A 25,838-nucleotide genomic window follows, 5' to 3' on the forward strand; every position below is an offset into this window, starting at 1 on the left:
AGACACTTTTATCAGTGGTCATTTGCTAATATGTGGTTTTAAATCTGTTCTTTTCCCAAGCAGTATCTGTATGCCAAGAGCTCTCAGGCCTCTAAAGAAAGCACCTCATTGCATATTCCTTGTTTATTACACTGCCAGTACCAGGTCCTGGATGGGCTTGCCACTAGTTCTGCATGGGCACTGGGATTCAGTTGGAGGGCACTTGGTAAGGATGGGCAAAAGGTCTGTCCATACCATTGCCCGAGTCCAGTCCAATGGTCAGATCAGGAAAGAAACCTTCAGCAGAAGACCGTTTGAGGCCTTTAACAACCCCTTCGGCTCCTCCTCTCCTCCCCTGCTTGAGAGAGACGGCCTGGCAATGTCCAGACTGGCCCCCTGGTACCTGAACCGGGTCTGAGAGGGCCGAGGGCACAGTCCATTGGGACAGAGCAGAAGCTCCTCAAAGAGGCCCTACCCGATTGACTCCTGGCGCCGGACTCCCTCCCAGCTCCGCCCCTGAAGAGTCAGGGCCCCGCCCCTGCCCCACTGAGTCCCGGAAAAGTTGCCCCCGCCCCGCGGACCCCGCCCCGCCGCCGCTGCCGCGCGGCTCCTTTCAGCACCGCGGCGCGGACAGCTCCCGGGCGGCCAAGGAGGGAAGGACGCAGGGCGAGCGGCCGGCCCGGGAGGGCAGCAGAGGTGTAGACGCAGGCGGGCGGGCGGGGCACGAAGCCCTGCGGCCCTCCCCGGGGGCGGCGCCCACCGGAGCCGGACGCAGCTGAGCCAGAGGACAGGCGGAGAAGCAGGGAGCCGGAGCGCTGCTGGCTCCGGGCAGAGGCCGCGGCCGAAAGATGCCGGTCCGCAGGGGCCACGTCGCACCCCAAAACACTTACCTGGACACCATCATCCGCAAGTTCGAGGGCCAGAGTGAGTGTGTGCGGTGGGTTGGGGCATGATCTGGAGCCCTGGTTCGGTGGCAGGAGTGGCCGGACCCTTTACTAACTTCGAATGGAGCAGGGTGGGGGGTGTCTGATATGCCAAACGCATATCCTTCCCTTCAATGTCCGAGAAACACCTTTTCCTCCAGCGAGCCCCTACTTTTACCTCCAACACCACCCTCCCTTCTGCTACATGGTGGGCAAAGTGCAGCTCCCCGCTTCACCTGAGTTGTTTTCTTGCCGGTTCTAAGCCCTGACCTCCCCTTGTATCCCTGCCATGCTTCCCTCCTGACTCCCCCACCCCACCCCCAACTTCCTCCAGAGGTTTCCTTTTCGCCCTCCTTTTCACCTCCTGACCGAGCCACTCTGGTCTTTCTAGGAGCTCACCCAGGCTGGGCCCCCATCTGGTCACACCCCTGCTCCCTCTCACCTATCCCTTTCCCTGCTCCAGGAAGCCTTGGGCCTCTCTCCCACTTCACTGACCCCATTACTGCCCTGGTCTTCCCACAATTCCCAGGCCTGACTCTCCTTCCCCTTCTCTGGTCATCGTCCTGCTTCCCCCTCCTGACCATCCCCTCATTACTCCCAGGAGCCCCATGGCCTTCCCCCATGACTCTGGCCTTCTTGGTCTTCCCACCCTCCCCAGACCTGACCTTCCCCTTCCTTCATTTTGATCACAGCTCTGCTCTGCATCCAGATCCAATCCCCCCCACGCACACACACACCAACCACTCCCACAAGTCCCTCTGATCTTTCCCTCCCTACTGCCTGGTCCTGGTTGCCATGGGCTCCCACCTCCCGCCCCAGGTCGTAAGTTCCTGATCGCCAACGCTCAGATGGAGAACTGTGCCATCATTTACTGCAACGATGGCTTCTGCGAACTCTTCGGCTACTCCCGAGTGGAAGTGATGCAGAGACCGTGCACCTGCGACTTCCTCACAGGCCCCAACACCCCTCGCAGTGCCATGTCCCGCCTGGCGCAGGCCCTGCTGGGGGCCGAGGAGTGCAAGGTGGACATCCTCTACTACCGCAAGGATGGTGAGGCACCCTCAGACCACAGATTCCGCAAGGCAGGCTCGGCCCCTCTCTCATCCAGGCAGAGTGGTCATGGGAAGGGCACCGACCCCGGGGACCAAAGGGCCTGGATGAATCTTGTCTCCTCAGCTGTATGGAGAAAGTGCTGGACCCTGGGTGCAATGCCTTCCAAGGTCCTTTTCAGGGGCCAGGGACGAGGCTGAGCCACCAACTGGTCCTGGCCACATGCAGGGCCTCCCACACCATCGTCCCTCCCCCATGTCCCCGGTCTCCTGGCTGTCCACTCTGTCACTGTCAGCCCCAGCTGTCAGGCAGCTGGGACGGAAATTAACCTTTCCTCATCTCCGTCTGCTCTGGGGATTAGGGGAGGAGTCACCCCCTCAAGGCCTCTGGGGCCAGGCAAGGCATGGGGACGGCTGGCTTGAAAAGAGGGCTGGGTGAGGCTCAGGGACCCCAGCTCCTTGGGGAGACAGAGTCTGGAGTTTGTGCTGGCCCTGGAGGCTTGTCCAGTTTGGGATATTACTGCCAGCCCAAGCTACTGCAGACAGAACAGAAGCATAGGGCGGGGGCCGAGGATAAGAAATTCTGGAGCCCTTCAAGGCCCTCCCCTCAGTACTTCAGTGTCTCCACTGGGTCTGTGCAGAGAGGAAAGAGATGGGTGGGAATTAGGGTCCCCAAAGTCCCTTTGAAATCACCTGGATCAGTGGCCCTCTCAGCCTGCTTCTGCGTCAGAATTACCTGGAACTTGTTTTCCAAAACATACCTTCCCTAGAAAGGGGCTGACTCAGAGGTGTGAAATGAGGCCCAAACAGGTGTATTTGGGGAAATCCCCCTGGCAGTTTAGATGTTCTGTCAGGTTTAGGAACCACTGGCTTGGATTAATCCCTCGTTTCATGGGTGAAGAAACTGAGTCCCGAGAAAAAGAAAGAACTTGGCCAGGATTCTACTGCATGGGTCCCAGCTGGGACTGGACCCCAAGTCTCTGGATTCTTCCCTCAGATATATCTGGTCCGAATAACCCCAAGAGGGGTGAAAGGAACCCAACAGCCTCTGTGTTCCGAGGTGGAACTTTTGGGGAAGGAAGCCCAAGAGGGCCCTCCCTGGAGAAGAAAGCATGAGGGCCACTGGAGTGCAGGTGAAGGGCAGGCACCTTTGGACTGAGGCTGAAAGGTGCTCACGGCCTGGTTGCAGGGCCCTGGTGTGTGTGTGGAGCATGAACGTAAGTGTAAACCTGAGCATGTGTGTGTGTAAGGTGTTTGAGGTGCTTCTTGGGCAGGTCCTGGCTGTCCCTCTGGCTGTAGTGATTAGGGGACTAGGAAGAACCTGGCTTAGTTTGGGAGCACTCACAGGGTTAACAAAGTCAGAATATTTTTAAAAGCTGTGACCTCGCCTCCTCACATCATTGCAGAGAGGTGACAGTCAAAGGAGTGAGAAGGGTCCCAGGGGAACAGGATGGGACAGCAGGGAATGACGGAGGCCCACAGGTCCCTCTGTCCCTCTCCTTGACCTCAGAGCCCTACCTGGGCCTGAGAGGGGTAAGAGCCGATCATAGACGCCTAGTGATGTCAGCTCAGGGCTCTTAGGGTCTCCTCAGCACCCTAACTGTGCCTGGGCCAGGGGCCGAGGTCAAGGTCAAACCTTGACCCTCTGAGATCCTCAGGTCCTCAGAACCCTGTTGGCGTCTTCTAGCCATCAGAAGGAGCCCTAGAGACCTAGTCTTAGAGGTTTTCTGTGGGTGACAATGAAAAGTTACCCACATACCTGTGTGTTGTGCTTAGTCACTCAGTCATGTCCAACTCTTTGCAACCCCCTGGACTGTAGCCTGCCAGGCTCCTCTGTCTTCCACATTGCAGGCAGATTCTTTACCATCTGAGCTACCAGGGAAGCCCACCTTGACCCATTGTAGTCCAAGACCTTGAGCACCTTGGACCTACCTGAAATTGGTGTGAAACCTAGAAAGGGGAACCTTCTGGCCAGCATTCCCCTAAGAGAAGGATGTGATGCTCAGATAACTTATGTACACCCTGTGGTCCACTCTGACCATGTGATTGTTTTTTCTGTTTTGTTTTTATCATATTCACATGGCTCTTATAGCCTGCTGAAGGGCATTCCCTTCCTCAGGTCAATACCTCCTCTCCCCCATCTTCCATTGATTAGAGGAGGTGTCACCCCCCCCCCCACCTCCTACAGAATTCTAGCTGATTTATAATCCTCTTTTCCTCTAAAGGGGTAAACCACTGATAGTTCTCCAAGTTCAAGTAGAGAGTCTGTGGCCATACACCTCCACATTGTGCATCTGTGTAAAACTGTGCTCAAAGAGGCCAGGCCATTTGACAAAAATTACCCCATGAGACAGGGCTCAGAGACCCCTGAGAAACTGGCTCTGCTGCCATCTACCTTCACGAGGAAAAGTTAAGACCCTAACAGCTAGGAAGCATGGGGATGGCCGCAAGACTCGAGCCAATGAGAGTCTGGAGGGAGCCCTGGAGAACAGTCCTACGGCTGCGCCCCCTGGGGACCTGCCAGAGGGGCCCAGCCCCGCCTGCCTGCCTTGGCTGGATGTCTTCTCTGATGACCCCAAGCCAGAGAGTCCCCCAATCTCCAAGCCAGACTCGAGGAAGCCTGGGGCTCCTCCAGTCCTCAGCTCCAGTTCAGGAAGAAGGGTGTGGGCAGAGGTCTCGGCTCCCAGTGTCTTGTGTACACTTACCCACGAATGCCAGAGACACCCAGTGGGGAGGCAGGGTGGAGCAGCCGCACTCTTAGTGGCGGCCTTTGTGGCACCAGCTCTTCCCTGAGGGCTCACCACATACCGGATGCAGGGTGTGAAGAGATGGGGACAATAGACAATACTAGAGCCTCCAAGGGGAGGGGCGGGGACTATGAGAAACTGAAGGAAGGGGCGCATCTAGAGGCAGAGAAAAACCGGGAGCAGTGTGCTGTCCGGGGTAGGAGGGGGAGAGACGAGCCCACTGTCCAAGGTCAGAGAGGTGGGCCCCGAGAGGAAGCCCTGCAAGAGAGGGCGAGCAGAGCCTGTCGACCACCCTCCAGGATCAGGGCGAGGGCACAGGAACACTACCACTCCCGGGCACCCCTTAGGGTGACACACTCACCCACTTGTGGTCGCCCACACTCACTCGTGAGCAAGGACAGCTTGTGATGTGCTTAGTTGCTCAGTCATGTTCAACTCTTTGCGACCCCGTGGACTGTAGCCCACCAGGCTCCTCTGTCCATGAGGATTCTCCAGGTAAGAATACTGGAGTAGGTTGCCATGCCCTCCTCCAGGGAATCTTCCCAGCCCAGGGATCGAACCTAGGTCTCCCGCATCACAGGCAGATTCTTTACCATCTGAGCCACCAGGGAAGCCCAAGACAGCTTAGGGATCAGGAAAAGAATGCTCTGTTCTTGTCTGAATTCTCCTGTCTCCATCAGCGCGCAGGCAGTGAGTGTGAAGGTCAGGCAGGGGGTGTTACGTGAAGCTGCCCTCCAGCCCTCACTGCTCGGATGGGCTAGTCTTTGGTTCACTCTCAGCCTCAGTTTTCCAAAGATAGCATCAGTAGGTACAGGCTGGGGCTTGGCAGCCCCTAGAAGCATAGAGCCTGGAAGCCCTGCCCAGCTGTGCCAGCTCCCCACCAGGCCAGATTTCCGCAGTGCCAGAGAGAGTGAGGAGAGAGAATGGCCTTGCGGGTGCTGTTTCAGGCCACTGGCCAAGGAGGCTTCCTGGGTGGGTCCCAGCACCCAGGCCTTGCCATGCCCTGGGCTGACAAGTGTGCCAGGCTCTGGTCTGGGAAGCAGGCCCACAGCCCTGCAAGCCCAGGAGTGGGTCTCAGAGGCGTGTGGGCTGCCTCTCCTTGGTGTGGATATCTCCCCTGGGGCCAGCGCAGCAGCTGGCAGATGGCTGCCTGGTGCTTGGGAGTCCGGGAATCTGATCCGGGAGATTCTTGCTCCAGGGAGGAAGGTGGGAGGGAGGAGGTGGACAGCTCGGCTGCACCCCAGCACTGAGGGGGTGAGAAGGTACCAAGGGAAGGGTGCACCAGAGGGTGATCTGGGGAAGAGGGATTCTAATGGACCCCAAATTAGTAATAGCCTTCCACCCACTCACATTTACACTCATTCTTTCATTCACTCAGCTAACAACACCTTGGACAGGTCCTGGCCTCCAGCAAACAAGACAGACGAATCTGCCTTCTGCTAGTCATGTTTACCCGAGTCCCCCACCCTTAGCGTCCTTGGACGTGACACCCATCAACATTGAACTGAGGGACGTGGGATGACCGGGTCCCGTGGAGCAGGACGCACAGGGCATCCACCCAGCCTGCTGCCTGGCCTCTAGGGAACATGGCAGTTTCAGCTTGTTTTGTTCCACTCACCTATGGGAGAGGGAGCAAGGCCCTGGAGCAGAGAAAGAGGAACAAAAGGGCCAAGGGCTGGGTCTGGGCTGCCTGTGATGGCTGCATAAGCGGCAGGAGAGCCTGTCCCACCCCCACCCTGCCATCTATCTCCCGCTCCCTCTGCAGCCCCCAGGCCACTGGCCCACCTGCCCCACCCCTAGTCCCAGCACCTCTGCCTTGAGATGACAGGCCCCTTCCTGGTCTGGAGCTGCAGCCTGGCCCTCACTCCAGTGTCCTCGGCCCAGACGAGTCCCCATCCCTATCCAAACTGTTGTGTATGAGAGTGCAGGGCTCTCCACTCCATGGCCCCAGCCCTCCTTGATGCATGGCTCAGCCAGTCCTGGCAGGTCAGTTTCTCAGAAGCCCAGGCTCTGCAGAACAGGGGTCCGAGTATGCCCTCCAGGTCTCCATGCGCCATCATGGAGCTTAAGGCCTACTGCCAGCGGGCTCGGTGCCCAGCACTTGGTGTGTTCTCAGTGAGTTCCCTCCAGCATCAGGGGAGCAGGACATCTTTGGGGAACAAGAGTACAGGAGCTGAACCCAGGGCCAGCCAGAGCTACATGGGGGTAGGAGACCCAGCCTCACTTCCCCACTTAATCCACCCCCATCTGCTCAGCTTTAATTACAGCAGAAGCAAACCTCAAGGTTAAGCCCCGAGCTGAGGGCCGAGTGTGGACTTGGGCCCGAGGCTGCATTATCTCCTAATGAGGAGCTTAGCGGCTTTCTCCACCTCTGCTCTGTGGGTGGGGCCCTGCTGGGCAGTGTCACCAACAGCTCTGGTCACTCTGCGGGCCTCCTCCCCCACCCACGGCTGCTCTCAACTTGACCTTAACCCAGCCCCCTGCCTAGCTTCCCCAGGCCAGCTTCCTGCAGGAGAGGACCCCTCCGGTGACATGCTACCCTCCCTTCCCACGGTGTTCACAGCCTCCTGCTTCCGCTGCCTGGTGGATGTGGTGCCCGTGAAGAACGAGGACGGGGCGGTCATCATGTTCATCCTCAACTTCGAGGACCTGGCGCAGCTCCTGGCCAAGCGGGGGAGCCGCAGCCTGTCCCAGCGCCTGCTGCGACAGAGCTTCCTGGGCTCGGGTGAGGACGGGGGGCAGGTGGAGGGGGTGGGGCAGGGGGGATGGGAGGGGGCGGGGCGGGGGCAAGTGGAGGGGGCGGGGCTAGGGCATGGGAGGGGGCGGGGCGAGGGGCATGGGAAGGGGAGAGGCGGGTGGCGTTTTGTGGGGGCAGCATCAGGTCCCCAGCCCTGACTGCTGTGACCCGGCCTTGGTTCCAGATGGCTCTCACGGCAGGTCGGGGGCACAGGGGCCTGGCGCAGGCAGGGTCAAGTACAGGACCATCAGCCAGATCCCGCAGTTCACACTCAACTTTGTGGAGTTCAACCTGGAGAAGCACCGCTCGGGCTCCACCACAGAGATTGAGATCATCGCACCCCACAAGGTGGTGGAGCGGACCCAGAACGTCACCGAGAAGGTCACCCAGGTGCGGCCTGCAGGCCAGGGTGGGTGGGGCTGTGCTGGGCCCTACAGTCCCTCCTCAGGCCCGGGCTCTGGACTCCTCCAGGGCTGGGTGAACAGAGGGAGCTGCCTGCCCAGCCTGGTGTCTGGTCTGAGCTCCAGGCCTCTTGTCCTGCTAGAGTCTGATTCTTCAGACCTAAAGGCCCACCCTGAGACTCCCACCCTGACTCCCAGCCCCCGGACCCAGGGGAGGGTAGGTCAGCAGTGCCACATCCTAGGCCTGGAGAAGCTGGGAGGGGGAACTGGCAGGACACCTTGGGACCCGCCCAAGGCTCTGCCAGTCCCAGAGAAGGAGAAGCAGAGAGAGGAGGTGTGAGGGCCATACTGAGAAGAGGGTGGGGAGCCCCAGCCCTGCTCCTGCCCCTGGCCTTCGAGGTGACAGCCAGCCCCTAGGACAGGATGCTTCCGCAGTCCAGGCAGTGGGGAGGAAACCTGGCATCTTCAACTCCCTTGGCACGGGTCCCTGGGGAACAGTCAGGAATGCCTCAGCCCCTCCTTGGCCAGCCCAGGGCAAACTGCCCTGGGTTCTCTGTTCCAGCTGACCACACTGTCCCTCCTCCTGGGGCCTGATGCCCCAGTCCCCAGCTGACCTCTCCAGAGGGAAGTGCAGAGAGCACTGCCTAAGGTTCAGGGGCCCTGCCACTGTCTGCTCTGTGACCTTGGGCAAGAGACCTGCGCCTTTTCTGGGCCCCAGGGTCCCATCTGGAGGAATGACTTGAACCACATGGTCTCTGAGGACTCATTTGACATTGAGGGTGCTGGCCCTAGGAGGCACTGAGAGGTGCCTAGGCCAGGGCTGAGCAAGGGGGTGCAGGGCAAGGTCAGGGGCCTCCTCCAGCTCCCCTGGGACTTTGCTTCCTGAGGGAATGGAGCAGCTCTTTGCCTCCCACCTCCTTTCACCTGAAGCATCCTCTGTGCTGGAGCATGTGGGCTGGAAACTCCTTGTGACCCAGCCACTCACCAAGTACAAGAGCCCTGGGGCAGAAAAGACCCCAGGCTGTAGGGCTGGACCCTTGGACATCAGGCGGGGCGCGGGGGGCCAGTGACCTGGGAAGCCCACCTAGCTGTGCATCTGGGGACCTTCAGGTTGGTGACGGGGTGATGGGGGCTGTCGGGCTGGAGAGTTGTGCATGGTCCCTGCCCCAGCCCCTCTTGGCTTTACTAACCCACCCCATATTGTCCCTAAGGAGGGGAGGAGCCTGCCAGAGCTCAGAGCATGGCCCAGAGCAGGGAAGTCACACCGGCCTCAACCAGAACTCAGAGGGCCTAGAGGGCTGTGAGCCCATACCTGGACTCCTTTGTCCTGACAGCCCTGCACCTCCAAGGTCACTGGGGAGGCCCCTCATGCTGGCCCCAGAGGCGGTGGGAGACTCAGGAGATCTGTGGTGGAGGAGGTGGCACCCTGACCAGAAGCCCCCAGGATGGGGACACGTCTTCTGACCCCACCGTCCGAATTCTGACCGCCTCCCTCCCTCTCCATGTGCTCTGCTGTTTCCTCCTGGTTGGTCTTGAGCAGCCAGGGGTGGACATGGCCATGATGACCCAAGCTCTCCGTGCGCATTCAGTCCCCTTTAGTTGAGCCCCCACGTGGACTAAGAGGGGCATGCGGGATGAGGGAGCTGCCGCTGTAAGTCAGTGGAGATAACTGTGCTGTCAGGACATTTACAGGGAGCCGGGAGAAAATCAAAAAACATGGGTCAGGTCTGTGCAGGGTCAGAGGAAACTTCCCAGGGAGGCCAAACAGGAGCTGAGGCCAAGGCTGAGCAGGAGGTCCCTGCAGGGTGAGGATACTGTGGCCCCTCCCAGGGGTTTGGATGGCAGATGGGGGACCGTGTGGTTGAAACCAGCCTTTGGGTGGATCTTCCTTACTGTGATCCCATCTGCTAATGGACCCGGCTTTCAGGGCCAGAACCTTATGTTGCAGATTTTCTTAAACCAGAACCATCTGCAGGGCCCTATCCTGTGTGTGTGTGTGCGGGGTGGGGTGATGATCCATGGGACACCTTTCAGGCCCCATCCTTGTCAGGGCAGTGTCTGACATCCAATGAGCAGAGAGGAGTGATTATCGAGTGTAATGGCCTGTGCCATCAAGATGTACTAGCTTGGGACTTCCTTGGCAGTCCAGTGGTTAAGACTCCGAGCTTCCAAGGTAGGGGACATGGGTTCCATCCCTGGCCAGGGAACTAAGATCCCACATGCCGCACGGCACTACCCATAAAAACAGATGCGCCAGCTCATTAGTACAGCCAACAGCCCCCTGGAGTTTGTGGTCCTTTGTCGTCCCCTTCTGCCGGTGAGGGAACTGAGGCTCACAGAAGTTACAAAACCTGCCCCAAGACAGACAGCAATGTCAGACCCCAGATCAACCTGGGAAATCTGGCTACAAAAGGCATGCCTTCTGCTCCCAACTGCCCAGGCTCATGCTGGGCAGAGCCTGGGCATGTTAGGCTGAGCCCTGGTGATCGTATGTTGGCCTAAGTCTCAGAGGTGGGGGTCGGAGGGGCAGAGCAGAGGGGGTTCAGAATGCAATGATCAACACCTCCTTGGACATGTGCAAAGTAGTCAAGGCCACCAGTACCCAGACCCATCAAGGGTCCAGGTTAACTATACACCCCCAAAATTTGATTCCTTCCGTGGAAGGCTCTGAGAGTTGGCCCCAGAGTGGGCCCTAGGGGTCCAGGCTCCAGAGGGCCCTCAGGAATGAAGAGGCTACTTTGGGGGTAACTTGTCCCCATGCGGAACCTGATCACTGGAAACTTCCCAAACCCACCAGACAGACTAGTCACCCCTCATCACCCCCTCAATCGGCCTGAACCTGGCCCCCCTTCACCCTCCCCCGTCCTGTCTTCACGCACTCCAGCCTGGCCTGTTTATGAGGGAGTTCAAACCTGGGGTCACCATGAGACAGAGCTGCCCCCCACCTCTGGACCCCACCTCCTCCCAGCAATCCTGTCCCCTTAGGAACTGTCCCTGTCCTATGGGCCACACCCCCATCTTTGCCTCATCCCATCTCCCCTGCACTGCCCTGCCACCCACCCTCTCCCACATCTCCCTTCCTCGGCCTCACCCTTGCATCTCCACCCCTCCCAGAGCCATCTCCCAGGCAGGGGCCACCCGGCTGACCTCTGCCCGGTCCCCACCCCCAGGTCCTGTCCCTGGGAGCGGACGTGCTGCCAGAGTACAAGCTGCAGGCCCCTCGCATCCACCGGGGGACCCTCCTGCACTACAGCCCATTCAAGGCCGTGTGGGACTGGCTCATCCTGCTGCTGGTCATCTACACGGCCGTCTTCACGCCCTACTCAGCCGCCTTCCTGCTCAGCGACCAGGATGAGTCTCAGCGCGGGGACTGCGGCTACACCTGCAGCCCGCTCACCGTGGTGGACCTCATCGTGGACATCATGTTCGTGGTGGACATCGTCATCAACTTCCGCACCACCTACGTCAACACCAATGACGAGGTGGTCAGCCACCCCCGGCGCATCGCCGTCCACTACTTCAAGGGCTGGTTCCTCATCGACATGGTGGCCGCCATCCCCTTCGACCTGCTCATCTTCCGCACCGGCTCTGATGAGGTGAGCAAACCCTGTTCAGGCCGGCCCCCCACGGTCGTCCCCTGTGCCCTGGGTACAGGTACTACCTGGCATGGGGCACCTTTGCCAAAGCAAGTGGTGGTAGGAAGGAGGGACCTCAGACATCTGTCACCTCCCAGCCCTGGAGAAGGAGTGGCTGGGGCTTCCCCTAGGCCTGGGTGCCCTCTCTGTGCTCCCGAACCCCGCCCCTTCTGGGACGGGCACTCCTATGCAGCTCACCCATCCTGCTGACTTCTACACCACAGTTACCCTGGAAATCCACAGGCTGCCTCTCAGGGCAGCCTGACTGCCTCCTCAGCCCCAGCCCCTCCACTCTGCCCACTCCGCCTCTCACAGCTGACATGAGGGCATTTTCATGCTGTTCTCGTAGCTTCTAGTCCCACTGTGTCCTTTTGTTCCATCTCCTTGGGATCGGCTTTATTGTTATTGTTGCTTTAATATTTATTGTTTATTCATTCACTCATTCATTTATTTATTTGGCTGTTGGGTCTTAATTGCTGCCTGCGGGATCAGCATTGCATCACGCGAGATCTTTCGCTGTGGGGCGTGGACTCTCACCAACTCTCTCGTTGTGGCTCTTGGGCATAGGAGTTGTGTCTTGAAGGCTTAGTTTTTCCGCAACATGTGGGACTTTAGTTTTCTGACCAGGGATGGAACCCATGTCCCCTGAATTGCACGGTGGATTCTTAACCACAGGACCGCCAGGGAAGGCCCTTGGAATCAGATTTCCACTCAAATAGCTCACCTCCTGTGTTCCAGTCACACCCCAATCACCTCTGCCCCAGCCCCACACCTGCCAGCCTCACCCCCTGCACACAGGAGCCAGAGCAAGTTTCAGATCACTTATCTGACCCTGACCCTCATTCAATCCAGTCTTCAGAACTTTCAATGGCTCCCCAGTGGCTTGGAATAAAAGCCAAGCTCTTTGAGGAGACTGTAGCCACAGCAGCAGCCCCTGCCCACCTTCCAGGCTCATTCCTCACCACTTCACCATCTTCTGCTCTGTGCTCCCGTCTGCAGAACCTCCTTTGGTTCCCCAGGTGGACCGTGCCATTTCACACATCCATGCCTTTGTTCATATTGCTTGCTCCCTGTGCCTGGAATGCCCTTTCCCTCTCCCTCCTGTCTGGAGACCCAGCTTCATCTTTCAAGACTCAGCTCCTGTGTCACCTCCTCTAGGAAGCCTTCCCTGCCTTGTCGCTGCAGACTTTTCCTCCCCTTCCTCTGTGCTCCCCTTAGACTTCTGTCCTGGCAACCATAAAGCTATTTTGAGATTTAGGCTGAGAGCTCCTTAAGGTCCTACACGGTGTCCCGCTGCCGAGAGCCTGGCCCAAAGCAGGCTTTCCATAAGTGTTTGTTAAATGACTACGTGACCATACCTGCAGAAGAGTAATTGTGGTCCTAAGGGACCTCAAGGTCACAGTCTCTCAAGGGCTGACCCTAGCCCTGGGGCCCCCTCCCTGCCTCTCCAGACCACAACCCTGATTGGACTGCTGAAGACAGCGCGGCTGCTGCGGCTGGTGCGTGTGGCTCGGAAGCTAGACCGCTACTCTGAGTATGGGGCGGCCGTGCTCTTCCTGCTCATGTGCACCTTTGCGCTCATCGCGCACTGGCTGGCCTGCATCTGGTATGCCATCGGCAACGTGGAGCGGCCCTACCTGGAGCCCAAGATCGGCTGGTTGGACAGCCTGGGCGCGCAGCTTGGCAAGCGCTACAACGGCAGCGACCCAGCCTCCGGCCCCTCAGTGCAGGACAAGTACGTCACCGCCCTGTACTTCACCTTCAGCAGCCTCACCAGCGTGGGCTTTGGCAACGTGTCCCCCAACACCAACTCCGAAAAGGTCTTCTCCATCTGCGTGATGCTCATTGGCTGTAAGTGTCCAGGGCCTCACCCACGAATCCCAGGTTTAGTTTTGCAATGAGATATAACACAGTAACAATTTCTGTGATTGGCAGGTCCTAAGTTTGCAGCACAGTGAATATTTGCATGTGTGTACACTAACTGTGGGCTTCCGTGGTGGCTCAGACAGAATCTGCCCACAATGCAGGAGACCCAGGTTCGATCCCTGGGTTGGGCAGAAGAAAATGGAGAAGGAAATGGCAACCCACTCCAGTATTCTTGCCTGGAGAATCCTATGGACAGAGGAGCCTGGCGAGCTACAGTCTATGGGATCACAGAGAGTTGGATGTGACTGAGTGACTAACACTTTCACACTAACTATATACAGAATCTATAGCCCTCGATATATACCAGGGATCAGGGCCAGCTGCCTCATTTTCAGGGCCTCGTGCAAAATGAAAATGTGGAGCCCTTTATTTAAAATATTATTAACTATTTCAAGACAGTGAGAGCAGAGCACTAAACCAAAACCCAGGGCCCTTAGCACAGGTCCACATCGATGAATTGTGCTTGCCAGGCACTTTTCTTTTCAATATATGTTCATTTGGCTGTGCTGGGTCTTAGTTGCAGCATGCAGGGTCTTTAGTTGAGGCATGTGAACTCTTAGTTGCAGTATGTAGGATCTAGTTCCCTGACCAGGGATCGAACCGGGGACCCCTGCTTTAGGAGCATGGAGTCTTAGCCACTGGGCCACCAGGGAAGTCCCTGCTAGGCACTTTTCTAAGTCCTTATCAGAGGTCCATGTTTTGTTCCCATCACTACTCCATGACAGCCATAGTATGAGCTGTTTACAGACCAAGGAACTGAACATCCTAACTTGCCAGGGGTTACAGAGAGACCCAGTTCCAGCCCAGGGGGCCGACTCCCAGGGAACCAGCTCCCAGGGCTGTGTGCTCTCAGGCCCCACACTGTGCTTCCTGCCTTTCAAGACATGTGGCCTAGGAACAGGAGAGGCAGTGTGGAATGTTACACGCAGATTAAGTTGTCATGTTGAGAGTATTTAGAGATGTGAAAGCCCAGAAAAACAAAAACAAGGGGGGGAAAAAGGGTGAAAACAAGAGACCAAAAGTTTTCTTTTTATAATATTTTTACAACTTGAAAGAGAAAACAAATCTGAACTAAAAAAACCCATTGCCCTAGTTCTTTCTTCTCAGGAGTTTGGCCTATGGGGCCCCGGAAGCTGCCAAGACGCACACAGGGTGGAAGGAGGAGGGCAGGAAACCCAGGGGTCTTTGTTCCCCTCCAGACACCCTGGCACCGTCCTGGACACTTCTGACCTCGCCCTGGACAGAGGGTCCCTGGCTGGGGGATCCCAGGGTGGGGGAGGCTGGAGCAGGCCTGGTGGAGATGCTCTGGAGCTCAGCCGCCGCATCCCGCCGCCCTGCCCCAGCCCTCATGTACGCCAGCATCTTCGGCAACGTGTCGGCCATCATCCAGCGCCTGTACTCGGGCACGGCTCGCTACCACACGCAGATGCTGCGGGTCAAGGAGTTCATCCGCTTCCACCAGATTCCCAACCCGCTGCGGCAGCGCCTGGAGGAGTACTTCCAGCACGCCTGGTCCTACACCAACGGCATCGACATGAACGCGGTGAGCCCCTGCCCCTCGGGCCCGGGTGGGGCGGGCCACCTGGCTCAAGTCCCAGCTCCGGCGAATGCCCCCGGGGCAGGGCGGTGGGGGGAGACCAAGGTCCCGCAGGCACTGGGCGTCCCGGAAGCCTCCTTACCTCCCGCTCCCCCAGCCCCCGCCCCGGCCGCGCCCCGCTGGACGCCCCCGCCGCCCCGCAGGTGCTGAAGGGCTTCCCCGAGTGCCTGCAGGCCGACATCTGCCTGCACCTGCACCGCGCGCTGCTGCAGCACTGCCCCGCCTTCCACGGCGCCAGCAAGGGCTGCCTGCGCGCGCTCGCCGTCAAGTTCAAGACGACGCATGCGCCGCCCGGGGACACGCTGGTGCACCTCGGCGACGTGCTCTCCACGCTCTATTTCATCTCCCGCGGCTCCATCGAGATCCTGCGCGACGACGTGGTGGTGGCCATCCTCGGTGGGTCGGACGGGGAGGACCGGACTGGGGGTGGGTAGGGGGGGAGAGGTGTCCTGCCTGGACCAGGCGGTTCCCAGGAACACAGATGGCACCTGCCACGTGATGAGCATGTGCCCCAGGGGAGCTTGACACCCAGCTCACGGAATCCTTCCACCAACCCCAGCCACAGGCCCCATTTTCCTGATAGGGAAGTTGAGGCTCAGAGAGGTCTGGTAGGTGGACAGACAGGGATTCCAGGGCTGGGGAAGTCCAGGCAGGCTGCGACTTTTTCCCGCTCTTGGGAAGCTCGGGGTAAGAAGGCAAGGGTTTGTATGGGGTGGAGGGGGGGCGGGGGTCACTGCAGCTGCAGGGACAGCTGGACTTTGGAGGAAGGATAAGGGACTCTGGACAGGGGAGAGATTGGGGGCACACAACAGCCTCTGCCGCTCACCTGGGGCAGGTCTCACTCACCTTGGGCAGGTCACTTGCCTTGTCTGAGGTGGTTCTCATCTTCCACACCTCCCCCCTGCCTTCAGCCCACCCCAAGTCCCTGACCAGGCCATCAGCCTCCCCGTCCCCTGGTTCCCCCGGCCGGGCTTCCCTCTACCCCTCCACCCAGTCCTCTCCCTCTGGCCTGCCCTCGCTACATCCTCACCTGGGCCAGCTCCTTGCTTTCATGATCTCAAACTCACCTGTGGCACATGGACCCCCAGAGCTCTGTCCCGGCCCCAGTCTCTCCATAGACTGGAAAATTCCTTTCATCTCCAGACATGGCCATCCTTATATTCCATAGGCAGACCAAGCGGCTTATCTTAATCTGAAATCATCATCTTCCCTCAAAGGCAGCTCCATGGACATCCCTGTCACTGTGAACCTCTCACTGCCTGGGCCAGAGACCTGGGAGTCAGCCAGGGAAGTACCCTCCTCCTTTCCTGGCCCACCCCCACCATCCAGGCAGCCACAGAACCCTGTCTGTTCCCTGCATTGAGATCTTTCTGTCCCATACCTGCCTCCATGTCCCTGCCTGGGCCCAGTCCTCACTCTGTCCTTCCTGGGCAGGTGTCAGGAGCTCCTTTCCCACAACCCTGAACCTGGTGTACCCCAGACTCCGTCTTCCACCTGCCAGTGACCTGAAATTCACATCTGTGTATGGTCTTCTGTTCAAAATCCTTTCATGGTTCCCTATGACCCATGGGGCAAATGTCAACCCCTGTGCACGGCCCTCCACATTCTGGCCACCCCTGGGTCCTGCCACCTTCCCTCTGGTGGCTCCTGCTCCAGCCATCAGACTACTCAGTTCTCTGCACCATCTGTCCCACCCCTGTTCCTCTGCACATGCTGCCACTCCACTCGGAGTACCTGCCTCACACCTGTGCCTGGCAGACCTCAGGCATCATCCTTCAGTGCTGAGCTCAAGCTCAGCTCCTCTATGAGCCCATCCCTCGTTCCCAGCCAAGTTTAGAAGTGCCATCCAGGTGGGAGAGAGAGAATTATTATTAATAATTAAGAAGCCAGTCCAATTTAAGTTTCAGTTAGAGACATGAACTCTCATTTTGTCCTGAGTAGAAATGGACATTAGGTCATAATCCTTCCTCTACTGGAAAACTATCACTTTATAATGTTGCCCAGATTTCTAGCTTCTGGGTTTTATATGTGACCCTGGAGAGTCCTTCCCTTCTCTCAGCCTCCTCAGTCCCCTCCTCTGTAAGAGACCTTTTATCCTGTTCTCCTGCGGGCACATGTCCTGGCCTCCATCCATCAATGAGCAGACACTTAGTAATGTTTGTGCAGAATGGCCAGGCTAGGGGGCTGGACTTCCCTGTGGGAAGTGGCCATCATAATCATGGTCTGTGACACTCTGGCCCTGGGTTCTCTGCCCTGAACCCTGACTGCTGCACAGACCACAGCCTGCTTCCTCCCCCGGATTGCCTTTCTGCTGGAGGACCAGCCTTCCTAGATTCTCACAGCCCAGGCTCCACTCCAGTAGTTCTGTAAGACCCTTCCCCGCCTCCAACCACTCCGGGTGGGATGAACCCCTCCCTCTTCTGTAGGCCTGTTGCTCTTGGCTCCTACTTGTTCTGAGGCTCTAGAGATCATTCTTTAATCTCTGTTGGGGATTTGGGGGGGCTCCCGTGGGTAGGACAGAACCCTAGTCATGTTTTTATCCTGTGGCTAGCACAGTGCCTGGCAGCAGAACGGCCCAGCACCCTCACCACCTGTCCCCGCATCCAGCCCAGGTCCACCCCGTGACATCGTCCATCCTAATGCCTTGCATCTGCCTGTCTGGTGCCTCTCACTCTTCGAGGCACTTCCTCCAGCATCACCTCTGCTCCTCTGGACCGCCCATGGGGGCGGCCAGGGCAGATATGGTTAAAGCCATTTTAGAGATGGGGACACCGGGGTGCAGAGAGGGCCATGCCAGTCAAGTGGCCCACAGTGGGAGTGGACACCGAAGAGAGAGAAGCCTGAGGTGCTGTCCCAGGGAGCTGGGTGGTCCTGACCCCTGGTCTCTGCCACTCTGCAGCTCCATGGCCAGCCTGAGAGGAAGAGGTTGGGCAAGGAGCCTTTGGTGTCTCTTCTGCCTGCTGTTCCCTGGGTAGGGGTGGGTAGGGGCAGTTCCCAAGCAAGTGGGAAACAGGAAGGAGATTCTGGTAGAAGGTGGTCCCGAGGATCCTGGAGATAGCGAGGGGAGCCACAGGCTGGGGTGGCAGGGGTCTCTGCATACTCCCTTCCCTCAGCCAGCACATCCAGCCTTGTTCCAGGCACCCCCCCCTGCAGGATCCCTGAAGCTGGGCGAGGTCAAGGTTAAGAGGTCCTCAGGGAGGCTCCTCAGAAGAGAGCAGGGAGCCAGGCCCTGGAGATTCCCCCACCCCTCTGGCTGGCAGGAAAGAATGACATCTTTGGAGAGCCCGTCAGCCTCCATGCCCGGCCGGGCAAGTCCAGCGCAGATGTACGGGCCCTGACCTACTGTGACCTGCACAAGATCCAGCGGGCAGACCTGCTGGAGGTGCTGGACATGTACCCTGCCTTCGCAGACAGCTTCTGGAGTAAGCTGGAAGTCACCTTCAACCTGCGGGACGTGAGTCTGGGATGGGTGGCCCGGGTTGGGGGTGGCCCTCGGCCAGCCTGTAATGGGCCATGGCCAGTCAGCCTGCTGAGCGCTTGGGCTGCTTGGCTGGAGAGGACCCGTCTGACCGCTTCCCTTCTTTTCAACCCCCGCTCTTCATCCTTTGTCATAATCACTTCTGTGCCTCCCATGGCCAACATAATGCTAAGTATGAAGATAGCTACCAATTACGGAGCACCAACTATGTGGTAAGCGCTGGGCTCCTTCTACACTAATCTCATTTAGTCTTCCTGCAGGTGGTGTTAGTATCCCCATTTTCCAGATGGGGAAACTGAGGGTCCTAGCAGACAAATGACTAAAGCCACAGTCACACAGTAAATCATATAGTCAGTGGCGCAGCCAAAATGGGACTCAAGTTTGTGCATCTCCATAGCCCAGGCTTTTCCCACCACATCCTTCCAAGCTGCAAGGTGGGGGGGGTGGGGTGGAGGGTGGAGGGTGGGGGCAGGCAGCAGCGTCTCCCATCCATGAGCTCATGGTCCAGGTCCCAGAGGTGTAAGCAGTGATAGAGCAATCTCTCCTCTCAAATTTATTACTCAGTGGAGGAGATTATAATAACTCAAGAAGAAGAAAGAAAAAAAAAGAAAGAGCTAAATAGTTCTCTCTCTTTTTTTTTTTTTGGCCTTACCAAGCAGCTTGTGGGATTTCGGTTCCCCGATCAGGGATTGAACCTGGGCCGCAGCAGCCCAGAATCCTAACCACTAGGCCACCAGGGAACTCCCAAGAGCTCCATAGTGAAGAACCAAGGCAGTCTCAAGGGTGTGCAGTGAGACCAAATATCTGTGGAGCTCAGGGTGGCCAAGGCGTGGGATAGCCAGTATAGAACAGAAGTGCCCAGAAGGGTCTGTGTGCAGGGGAGGGCTGGGAACCAGCTAGTGGGAAGGAGGGGGCAGGCGCGGCTGGCAGGGGCCACAGTGGCTGAGGCCCGGGCACTGAGCCCCCACCCCTGGCCTCAGGCGGAGGTTTCTGCTGGCCCAGCCCCGCACCCAGCATCTGGAGGTGGAGCTGAGGCAGGTTTACCTGCTCCGGATGGCCCTCCCCACCCTGCCCTCTGCTGTCCTCCCCTCCCCAGGCTCTCCCCTTCCCGCCTGGCCTGTCTAGGAGGCCTCTTGTGAGGACTCTGCCTTGGTGGGCGGCGGGGGGCAGGGGGTGCCCAGCTGCTAGGAAGCATCAGGTGGCCCAAGTGCTCAGTGGCTGGACACTCAAGCAAGAGGGCTGTGGTATCCATGGCCTGGGACATCTGCAGCCCCTGGGTGCCCCCAAGTCCTATTACCAGGGGGGTGGGCTGCCAAGGGCATGGATGGGGCACCCCCGAAGGGATTGGGACTTCCAGACTTCCACCCCTCAGGGGGAATTGTCACGTTGGCCCAGGCTGAGGGCGGGGGTCCCAGAGCCCTGAGGAAAAGGAAAGAGAAAGCTCCCCTGCCTCCCCCACCCCCACGCTGCTGCTCAAGGCAGCCTCTCGCAGGACTCCCTGGGGTCTGCCTGGCTCCAAGCCCCTGGGCATCCCTGCCAGTCCACGCAGGAGAGGAGCTGCTGGGAGCATGCTGGGGGTGCCCAGCCGCCTGCAACCACCCTCCCCTCATTGCCACGAGGGTGGGGGAGGGGAGAGAGGCCCAGTCCCGGCTGTGGTCCCCGTTACTTGATGCTCTTGTTCCCCACAAGGCAGGCGGTGGTCTCCAGTCATCACCCCAACAGGCTCCAGGCAGTCAAGACCACCAACAGGGCTTCTTCCTCAGTGACAACCAGTCAGGTGAGCAAAATCGGCCCCCGCCAGAGTCTGCCCCTCCTGCACCTGAAGGCCCTGCCCAGCCTCCTGGCCTTTGGCAGGTCCTCCCCTGCTTCTCCTAGGAGAGGCCTCCTCAGGCTCAGCATCAGAGGCCCCTGTACCCCTCCTCCCACTGTGTTCTCGGAGGCTGAGTGAGGGCTGCCCGCAGGGGTGGATACCAGCCCGCCCCCGGGGCTGCACATCAAGGTTCTGCGGGCCCCGCTGGGCGGCAGCTCCCTGGACAGTGAGGCCTGGGCTGAACATCCCCACCCGGCCAGCTCCCCCAGGCTGGGGCCCCACCCCTGCTCCCAGGGCTACAGCCTCTGGGTCCCAGAAGCCAGGCCTCTATGGGGGCAGGACACCCAGGGAAGGAGATGCACTCCTCCCACCCCATGTTCCCACAGCAGGTAGGGAATGGGGCCCCGGCTCTGCTCGAGAAGGCCCAACCTCCAGAACCAGCTGGACCTTGGCTCAAGCTTCCCTCTCCCCATCCTGCAGGTGCAGCCCCTTCCCTGAGCATCTCAGACGCATCTGGCCTCTGGCCTGAGTTGCTGCAGCAAGTGCCCCCCAGGCCAAATCAGAGCCCCCAAAACCCTCAGGGAGACTCAGACTGCTGGCCTCGGGAGCTAGGCTCCAGGCTAGAGCAGCTCCAGGCCCAGATGAACAGGTGGGTGACTGACCTGTGGGCAGGGATGGGACAGCCACAGAGGGCAGGCCCGTGGCAGGCTAGGCACGGGCGCCCCCTCCTGGTGCCTCCGGGACATCGCTGCGTGTCCTGTGGCTTTGAGAATGAAAGTGAAAACCTGAAAGTGAGTCAGTCACTCAGTTGTGTCTGACTCCTTGCGACCCAGGCAAGAACACTGGAGTGGGAGTCCTTTCCCTTTTCCAGGGGATCCTCCCAACCCAGGGATTGAACCCAGGTCTCCCGCATTGCAGGTGGATTCTTTACCAGCTGAGCCGCAAGGGAAGCCCAATGATTTGAGAATGGCCAGCCCCCTTTAGCTGCAGACCTCCCCAGCCTTCTCACTGAGGACAGTTCCTTGGATGGCTTGTCCCAGCAAATCGGGAACATGCCAAGTGGGGAGAGGGGTGTAACTTCATGCCGAAACAAATTCTGTGAGTCCAGGACTTCCCTGGTGGTCCAGGGGCTAAGACTCCATGCTCCAATGCAGGGGGCCTGGGTTCAATCCCTGGTCAGGAAACTAGATCCCACATGCTGCGGCTAAGAGTTCTTAGGTCGCGTCTAAAGATCCTGCGTGCCACAACTAAGACTCGGTGCAGCCAAATAAATACATATTTAAATATAAAAAAAAATACCGTGAGCCCTTGGAAAGGGGGTGTGGCCTGTGGATGTCAGGGCTGTGTGGCAGAGTGAGGGCTTAGGGGCAATACAGTCCTGGGTTCAAATTCTGGCTTGGTAACTTACCAGCAATACTGTGTATAAGTAACAACCACTCTGAGCCTTGGTTTACCCTTTTGTGAAATGGGGGTAACCAGAATACCTGTGTCGAAGCTTCATGACGAGGGCAGAATGTCTCTTTCTCAAGCACCCTCTGGGAAACAGTGATAAGGAGAGCTAAGCATTAGGCTGGTTTCTTGTAGCTGGGGGGTGGGGGACGGGGGTGACTTCTCTGGTCACTAAGGCAGTACAGGCGTGTTTGGGTTACCTCCGCCTATTCTATAAGTTGTACTGAAACATCTACTTAAGTTCTTTCCTTAGTACCATTCCTTCAAATTAAGTAATTTGGTACCCACCGTCCCTCCTAAAAAAACTTCACTGTGAGGACTAAATGATGTGTGCAGCTGCCTGATCACTGTGATTATCAGAGTCAGGGGTGTACTAAGGGGAATTTGGGTGGAGGCTGTAGATTGTAGGAGATTCCCTGGTGGCTCAGACATTAAAGAGTTTGGTCTGCCTGCAATGCAGGAAATCCGGGTTCAATCCCTGGGTCAGGAAGATTTCCCTGGAGAAGGAAGTGGCAACCCACTCCAGTATTCTTTGCCTGGAAATCCCATGGATGGAGGAGCCTGGCAGGCTACAGTCCATGGGGTTGCAAAGAGTTGGATGTGACGGAAGCGACCTCACACTCATGTAGATTATAACGGGGAAATAGCTTCATCCAGCAGGGACAGCCTGCAGCCTACAAAACTAAGGGCTGCCCTCAGGACCTAAACTGCTCTTGCCAACCCTGACCCTGACCCTGACTGTGGGGTTCTGCCTGGCAGGCTGGAGTCCCGCATGTCTTCAGACCTCAGCCGCATCCTGAAGCTCCTTCAGCAGCCCCTTCCCCAGGACCACACTGGCTACATCTTGGGAGCCTCCACCTCTAACGACCTGGCCTTGTTCCCTGCAACCTCAGCAACTCAGAGTCCAGGAACTCGGCTGCCCCGGGGTGACCCACCCCCGGCACAGGTGAGCAGTGGAGGGGACCCCCAGGGGCTTGCCTGGTGGCGGCTGCATGTCTTCCCCCACCCTTACCTTGGTCTCAGTGGTCATCTGGCCCAGGGCCTTTGTGGCCTGAGAGCAGCTGTGACTTCTGCTGTCCTCCCTTATGGTCTGAGTCACAACAGGCAGCCTGGACAGGTGGTAGCAGAGCCCAGACTGTGACCACGGACTCCACATCGGGAGCAGAGGCAGCAGGATACATCTCCTGCTGCTTCCCAACCCTGAAGTCAGGGTGCCTTGGGGAGGCTCCCCACCCTGCTTGCCCCCCTCTTTCTTGCCCCCCGCAGATGCCCAGCTATGGTGACATGGATGAATGGAGGCCGGAGCTCAGGAACTCTTCCTCTAGGATGCCCCCCTCTGCCGTGGAAATGGACAGAACTCTGACACTGTCCTCGGAACAGAAGCAGCCCGAGGGGCTCCTGTCACCCCTGGCCTCCCCTCTGTGTCCCTTGGAGGTACAGGGACTTGTCTGTGGTCCCCGCTACCCCTCCCTCCCTGAACACCTCAGCTCTGTGCCCAAGCAGTTGGAGTTCCAGAGACATGGCTCAGATCCTGGGTTCTCAAGGAGCTAGAGCCACTGTGCCCCAAGATTTTTTTAAAAAAGCACTATGAAGGAACTGAATGTGGGTAAGGTGATAGTTAAGGATGTGGGGGAGGCAGACAGCCTCTAAACTAGCCCTTCACCTAGAGTAGCTACAAACTGCCAATCCAGGTGACCCCAGATGGTGCGGGTGAAGAGGCTCATGACTTTCCCCAGCCTCCTCCAGGGCTCTCTTTAGACAGCAGGGCTGGTGGAAGGTGGATGAGCCTCAGGCGTGGAGGTAGCTGCCAGGACAGAGGGCTCAGGGAAGAAAGGAGACATTTCTGATCTTTTCTGTATGAGAGCCTGACTCTGTGCAGAGTCGTCACCTCCCAGCTCAGAACTCTCCCCCACCATGCAGCCAAGTCCCCAGGGTTGGTCAAGACCTCCTGCCGAGAGCCTGTGAACCAGCTAGAGACGGGAGTGCCCTCTGCAGTGGACACTTCAGGGCCCAGAACTCCAGCCCTCAGCCACCCTGCCCTTATGGTTCTGTGATGACCTTTGGGACCTAATGGGCAGTGGAGGGTCTCAGAGCTAATAAAGTCTGCACACTTCATGTTGGGCTGGGTGTGTAATTTGTCTGAGGGTAATCAGGTCCTCGCTGGGGCTGTAATCCTGACAGTTGTGATCTGCTTCCAAGGAGCTGTGTGTTAGGGACCTGAAGGTGACTCCACTGGGTCTTGGAGGCCCCAGAGTAAGGGGCTCTTAGCCAGGCTGGGGTGAAGGGAAGCAGAGAGACACTGGTATGGTGGCCACAGGGAATCATGACAAGAGCTAACACTTCCAAAGCACTCTTCTGTGTAAGGGGATATCATGCTGGCTGCCCTGCAGATATCGTCGACTCTGCAACAAGCCTATGGGGTCAGTATTATTATCCTCATTTGAGAGAGAGGGATCAGAAGTAGAAAATAACTAAGAAATTTACCCAAGCAAGAGGAGAACTTCTGGGGTGCTGGTACTCTTCTGTTTCTTGATCTAAGTGCTGATTGTATGAGTGTGTTTCAGGTTGTAAGAATATGTGCACTCCTATGTGTAAATTATACTTTGATTTTAAGAAAAGAATATTTCCCAAAAATATATCAAAAGGAGGACATAATTTCAACCCAGATGGTCTGGTTTGAGGACATGTGCAGTCAACCACTCCACTGCAATGGGCTGTTGTTCAAAAAGTCACAGGTCCTGTCCTTTTTCCCTAAAAGAATTTTGAAAATGTATTTCTCCTTTATACATTTTGAGTTGACATCTGGAGTATTCCATGATAACTTTAAATAGTTGCAAAGGACATAATTTCCAGTGTGTTGTAAATATTGACACTTTATTATAAACTGTTGCGTTTATATTGGTCCATTTAGATCCAAATAGCAGTGATTCAGAAGCCAATATTGGGACTTCCCTGGCAGTCCAGTAGTTAAGACTGCACTTCCAGTTAGGGGGTGAGGGTTCAATCGCTGGTTGGGGAATTAAGATTCCCACGTGCTCTGCTCTGCCCCCCACAAAAGAAGTCAGTGTCATTCATTTTAAAAACAGGAGAACAAGCTCTCCTTTAACAGTGTTCCTTTAACACTCTCTGCTCATGTGCGTGCTGTACTTTGTTGCTTAGTCGTGTCTGACTTTGCGACCCCATGGATTGTAGCCCTCCAGGCTCCTCTGCCTGTGGAGATTCTCCAGGCAAGAATAATGGAGTAGGTTGCCATGCCCTCCTCCAAGGGATCTTCCCAACCCAGGGATTGAACCCAGGTCTCCCACATTGCAGGAAGACTCTTTACAGTCTAAGCCACCAGGGAAGCCCTTTCTTTGCTCATAATTTCACTCTATTCCATTCAAAGTTTACCCAACATGTAATTTATTACCATGGTTGAAAGTATATATTGATAACCTTATTATATGTGTTTGTGACACACACACATATAATTTTAAAAAGTAATTGTTTCTAACCTTACCAAGGCTTTAAGGGTTACACTTAGTACTGGGTTTTTCAAAACAACATAAATACTTCTATTTAAATTTTTACAGAAACTAAAATTTTATTGACATACACCTCTTAAAAGAGGGAATTTTTCTCTCAATTAGTTCATGTGAGTGGATAAATATTTTTTTGTTACAGTAAAACATAAGCCCAGAGAAACTTGTTCACATAAGGAAGCAGATTGTACTTTAAGGGGTTTGTTAAATATATAACAGTGGCACTCAGTTCCTTGAATTCTGAGTTAATCACATCACTAAAAGCTATACTTAATGATGTGTTAAGTCACTTCAGTCGTGTCTGACTCTTTGCAACCCCATGGACTGTAGCCCCCTAGGCTCTGCTGTCGATGGGGTTTTCTAGGCAAGAATACTGGGCTGGGTTGCCATTTCCTCCTCCAGGGGATCTTCCCCACCCAGGGATCGAACCTGCGTCTCCTGCATTAACAGGCGGGTTTCTTTGTACCACTAGCGCCACTTGGGAAGGCCCATACTTAAAGTTATCACCAACAATTCATTATAATCCTCCTTTAGTTGTGTTGAAAGCAAACCGTTGGAAACCATTTAAATTATAAACAGATATTAC

At 57.1% G+C, this 25,838-nt stretch overlaps 1 protein-coding gene across 6 annotated transcripts; it reads left to right on the plus strand.

Annotated features, from left to right (window-relative positions):
• Positions 1-51: 51 nt before the first annotated feature.
• On the plus strand, positions 52-23,846 carry KCNH6 (potassium voltage-gated channel subfamily H member 6). Of its 6 annotated transcripts, none has more exons than XM_005220887.5 (14): positions 52-903; positions 1,722-1,952; positions 7,262-7,423; positions 7,620-7,825; positions 11,007-11,432; positions 12,923-13,322; positions 14,741-14,940; positions 15,138-15,390; positions 18,255-18,448; positions 18,646-18,684; positions 20,162-20,249; positions 20,763-20,931; positions 22,491-22,677; positions 22,998-23,846. In XM_005220887.5, exons 1-14 carry the CDS (start codon positions 828-830, stop codon positions 23,280-23,282), a joined length of 2,916 nt encoding a protein of 971 aa, XP_005220944.1. In that variant the 5' UTR covers positions 52-827; the 3' UTR covers positions 23,283-23,846. The 6 variants fall into 6 exon arrangements, 5 of the variants coding, with proteins under 5 accessions (XP_005220944.1, XP_005220945.1, XP_059734080.1 ...); NM_001191394.1 differs by lacking the exon at positions 18,646-18,684 and having other exon boundaries at positions 828-903; positions 12,923-13,077; positions 13,237-13,322; positions 22,998-23,608; XM_005220888.5 differs by lacking the exon at positions 18,646-18,684.
• Positions 23,847-25,838: the final 1,992 nt, after the last annotated feature.

Source organism: Bos taurus, chromosome 19 (genome assembly GCF_002263795.3).
Source record: "Bos taurus isolate L1 Dominette 01449 registration number 42190680 breed Hereford chromosome 19, ARS-UCD2.0, whole genome shotgun sequence".
NCBI lineage: Eukaryota > Metazoa > Chordata > Mammalia > Artiodactyla > Bovidae > Bos > Bos taurus.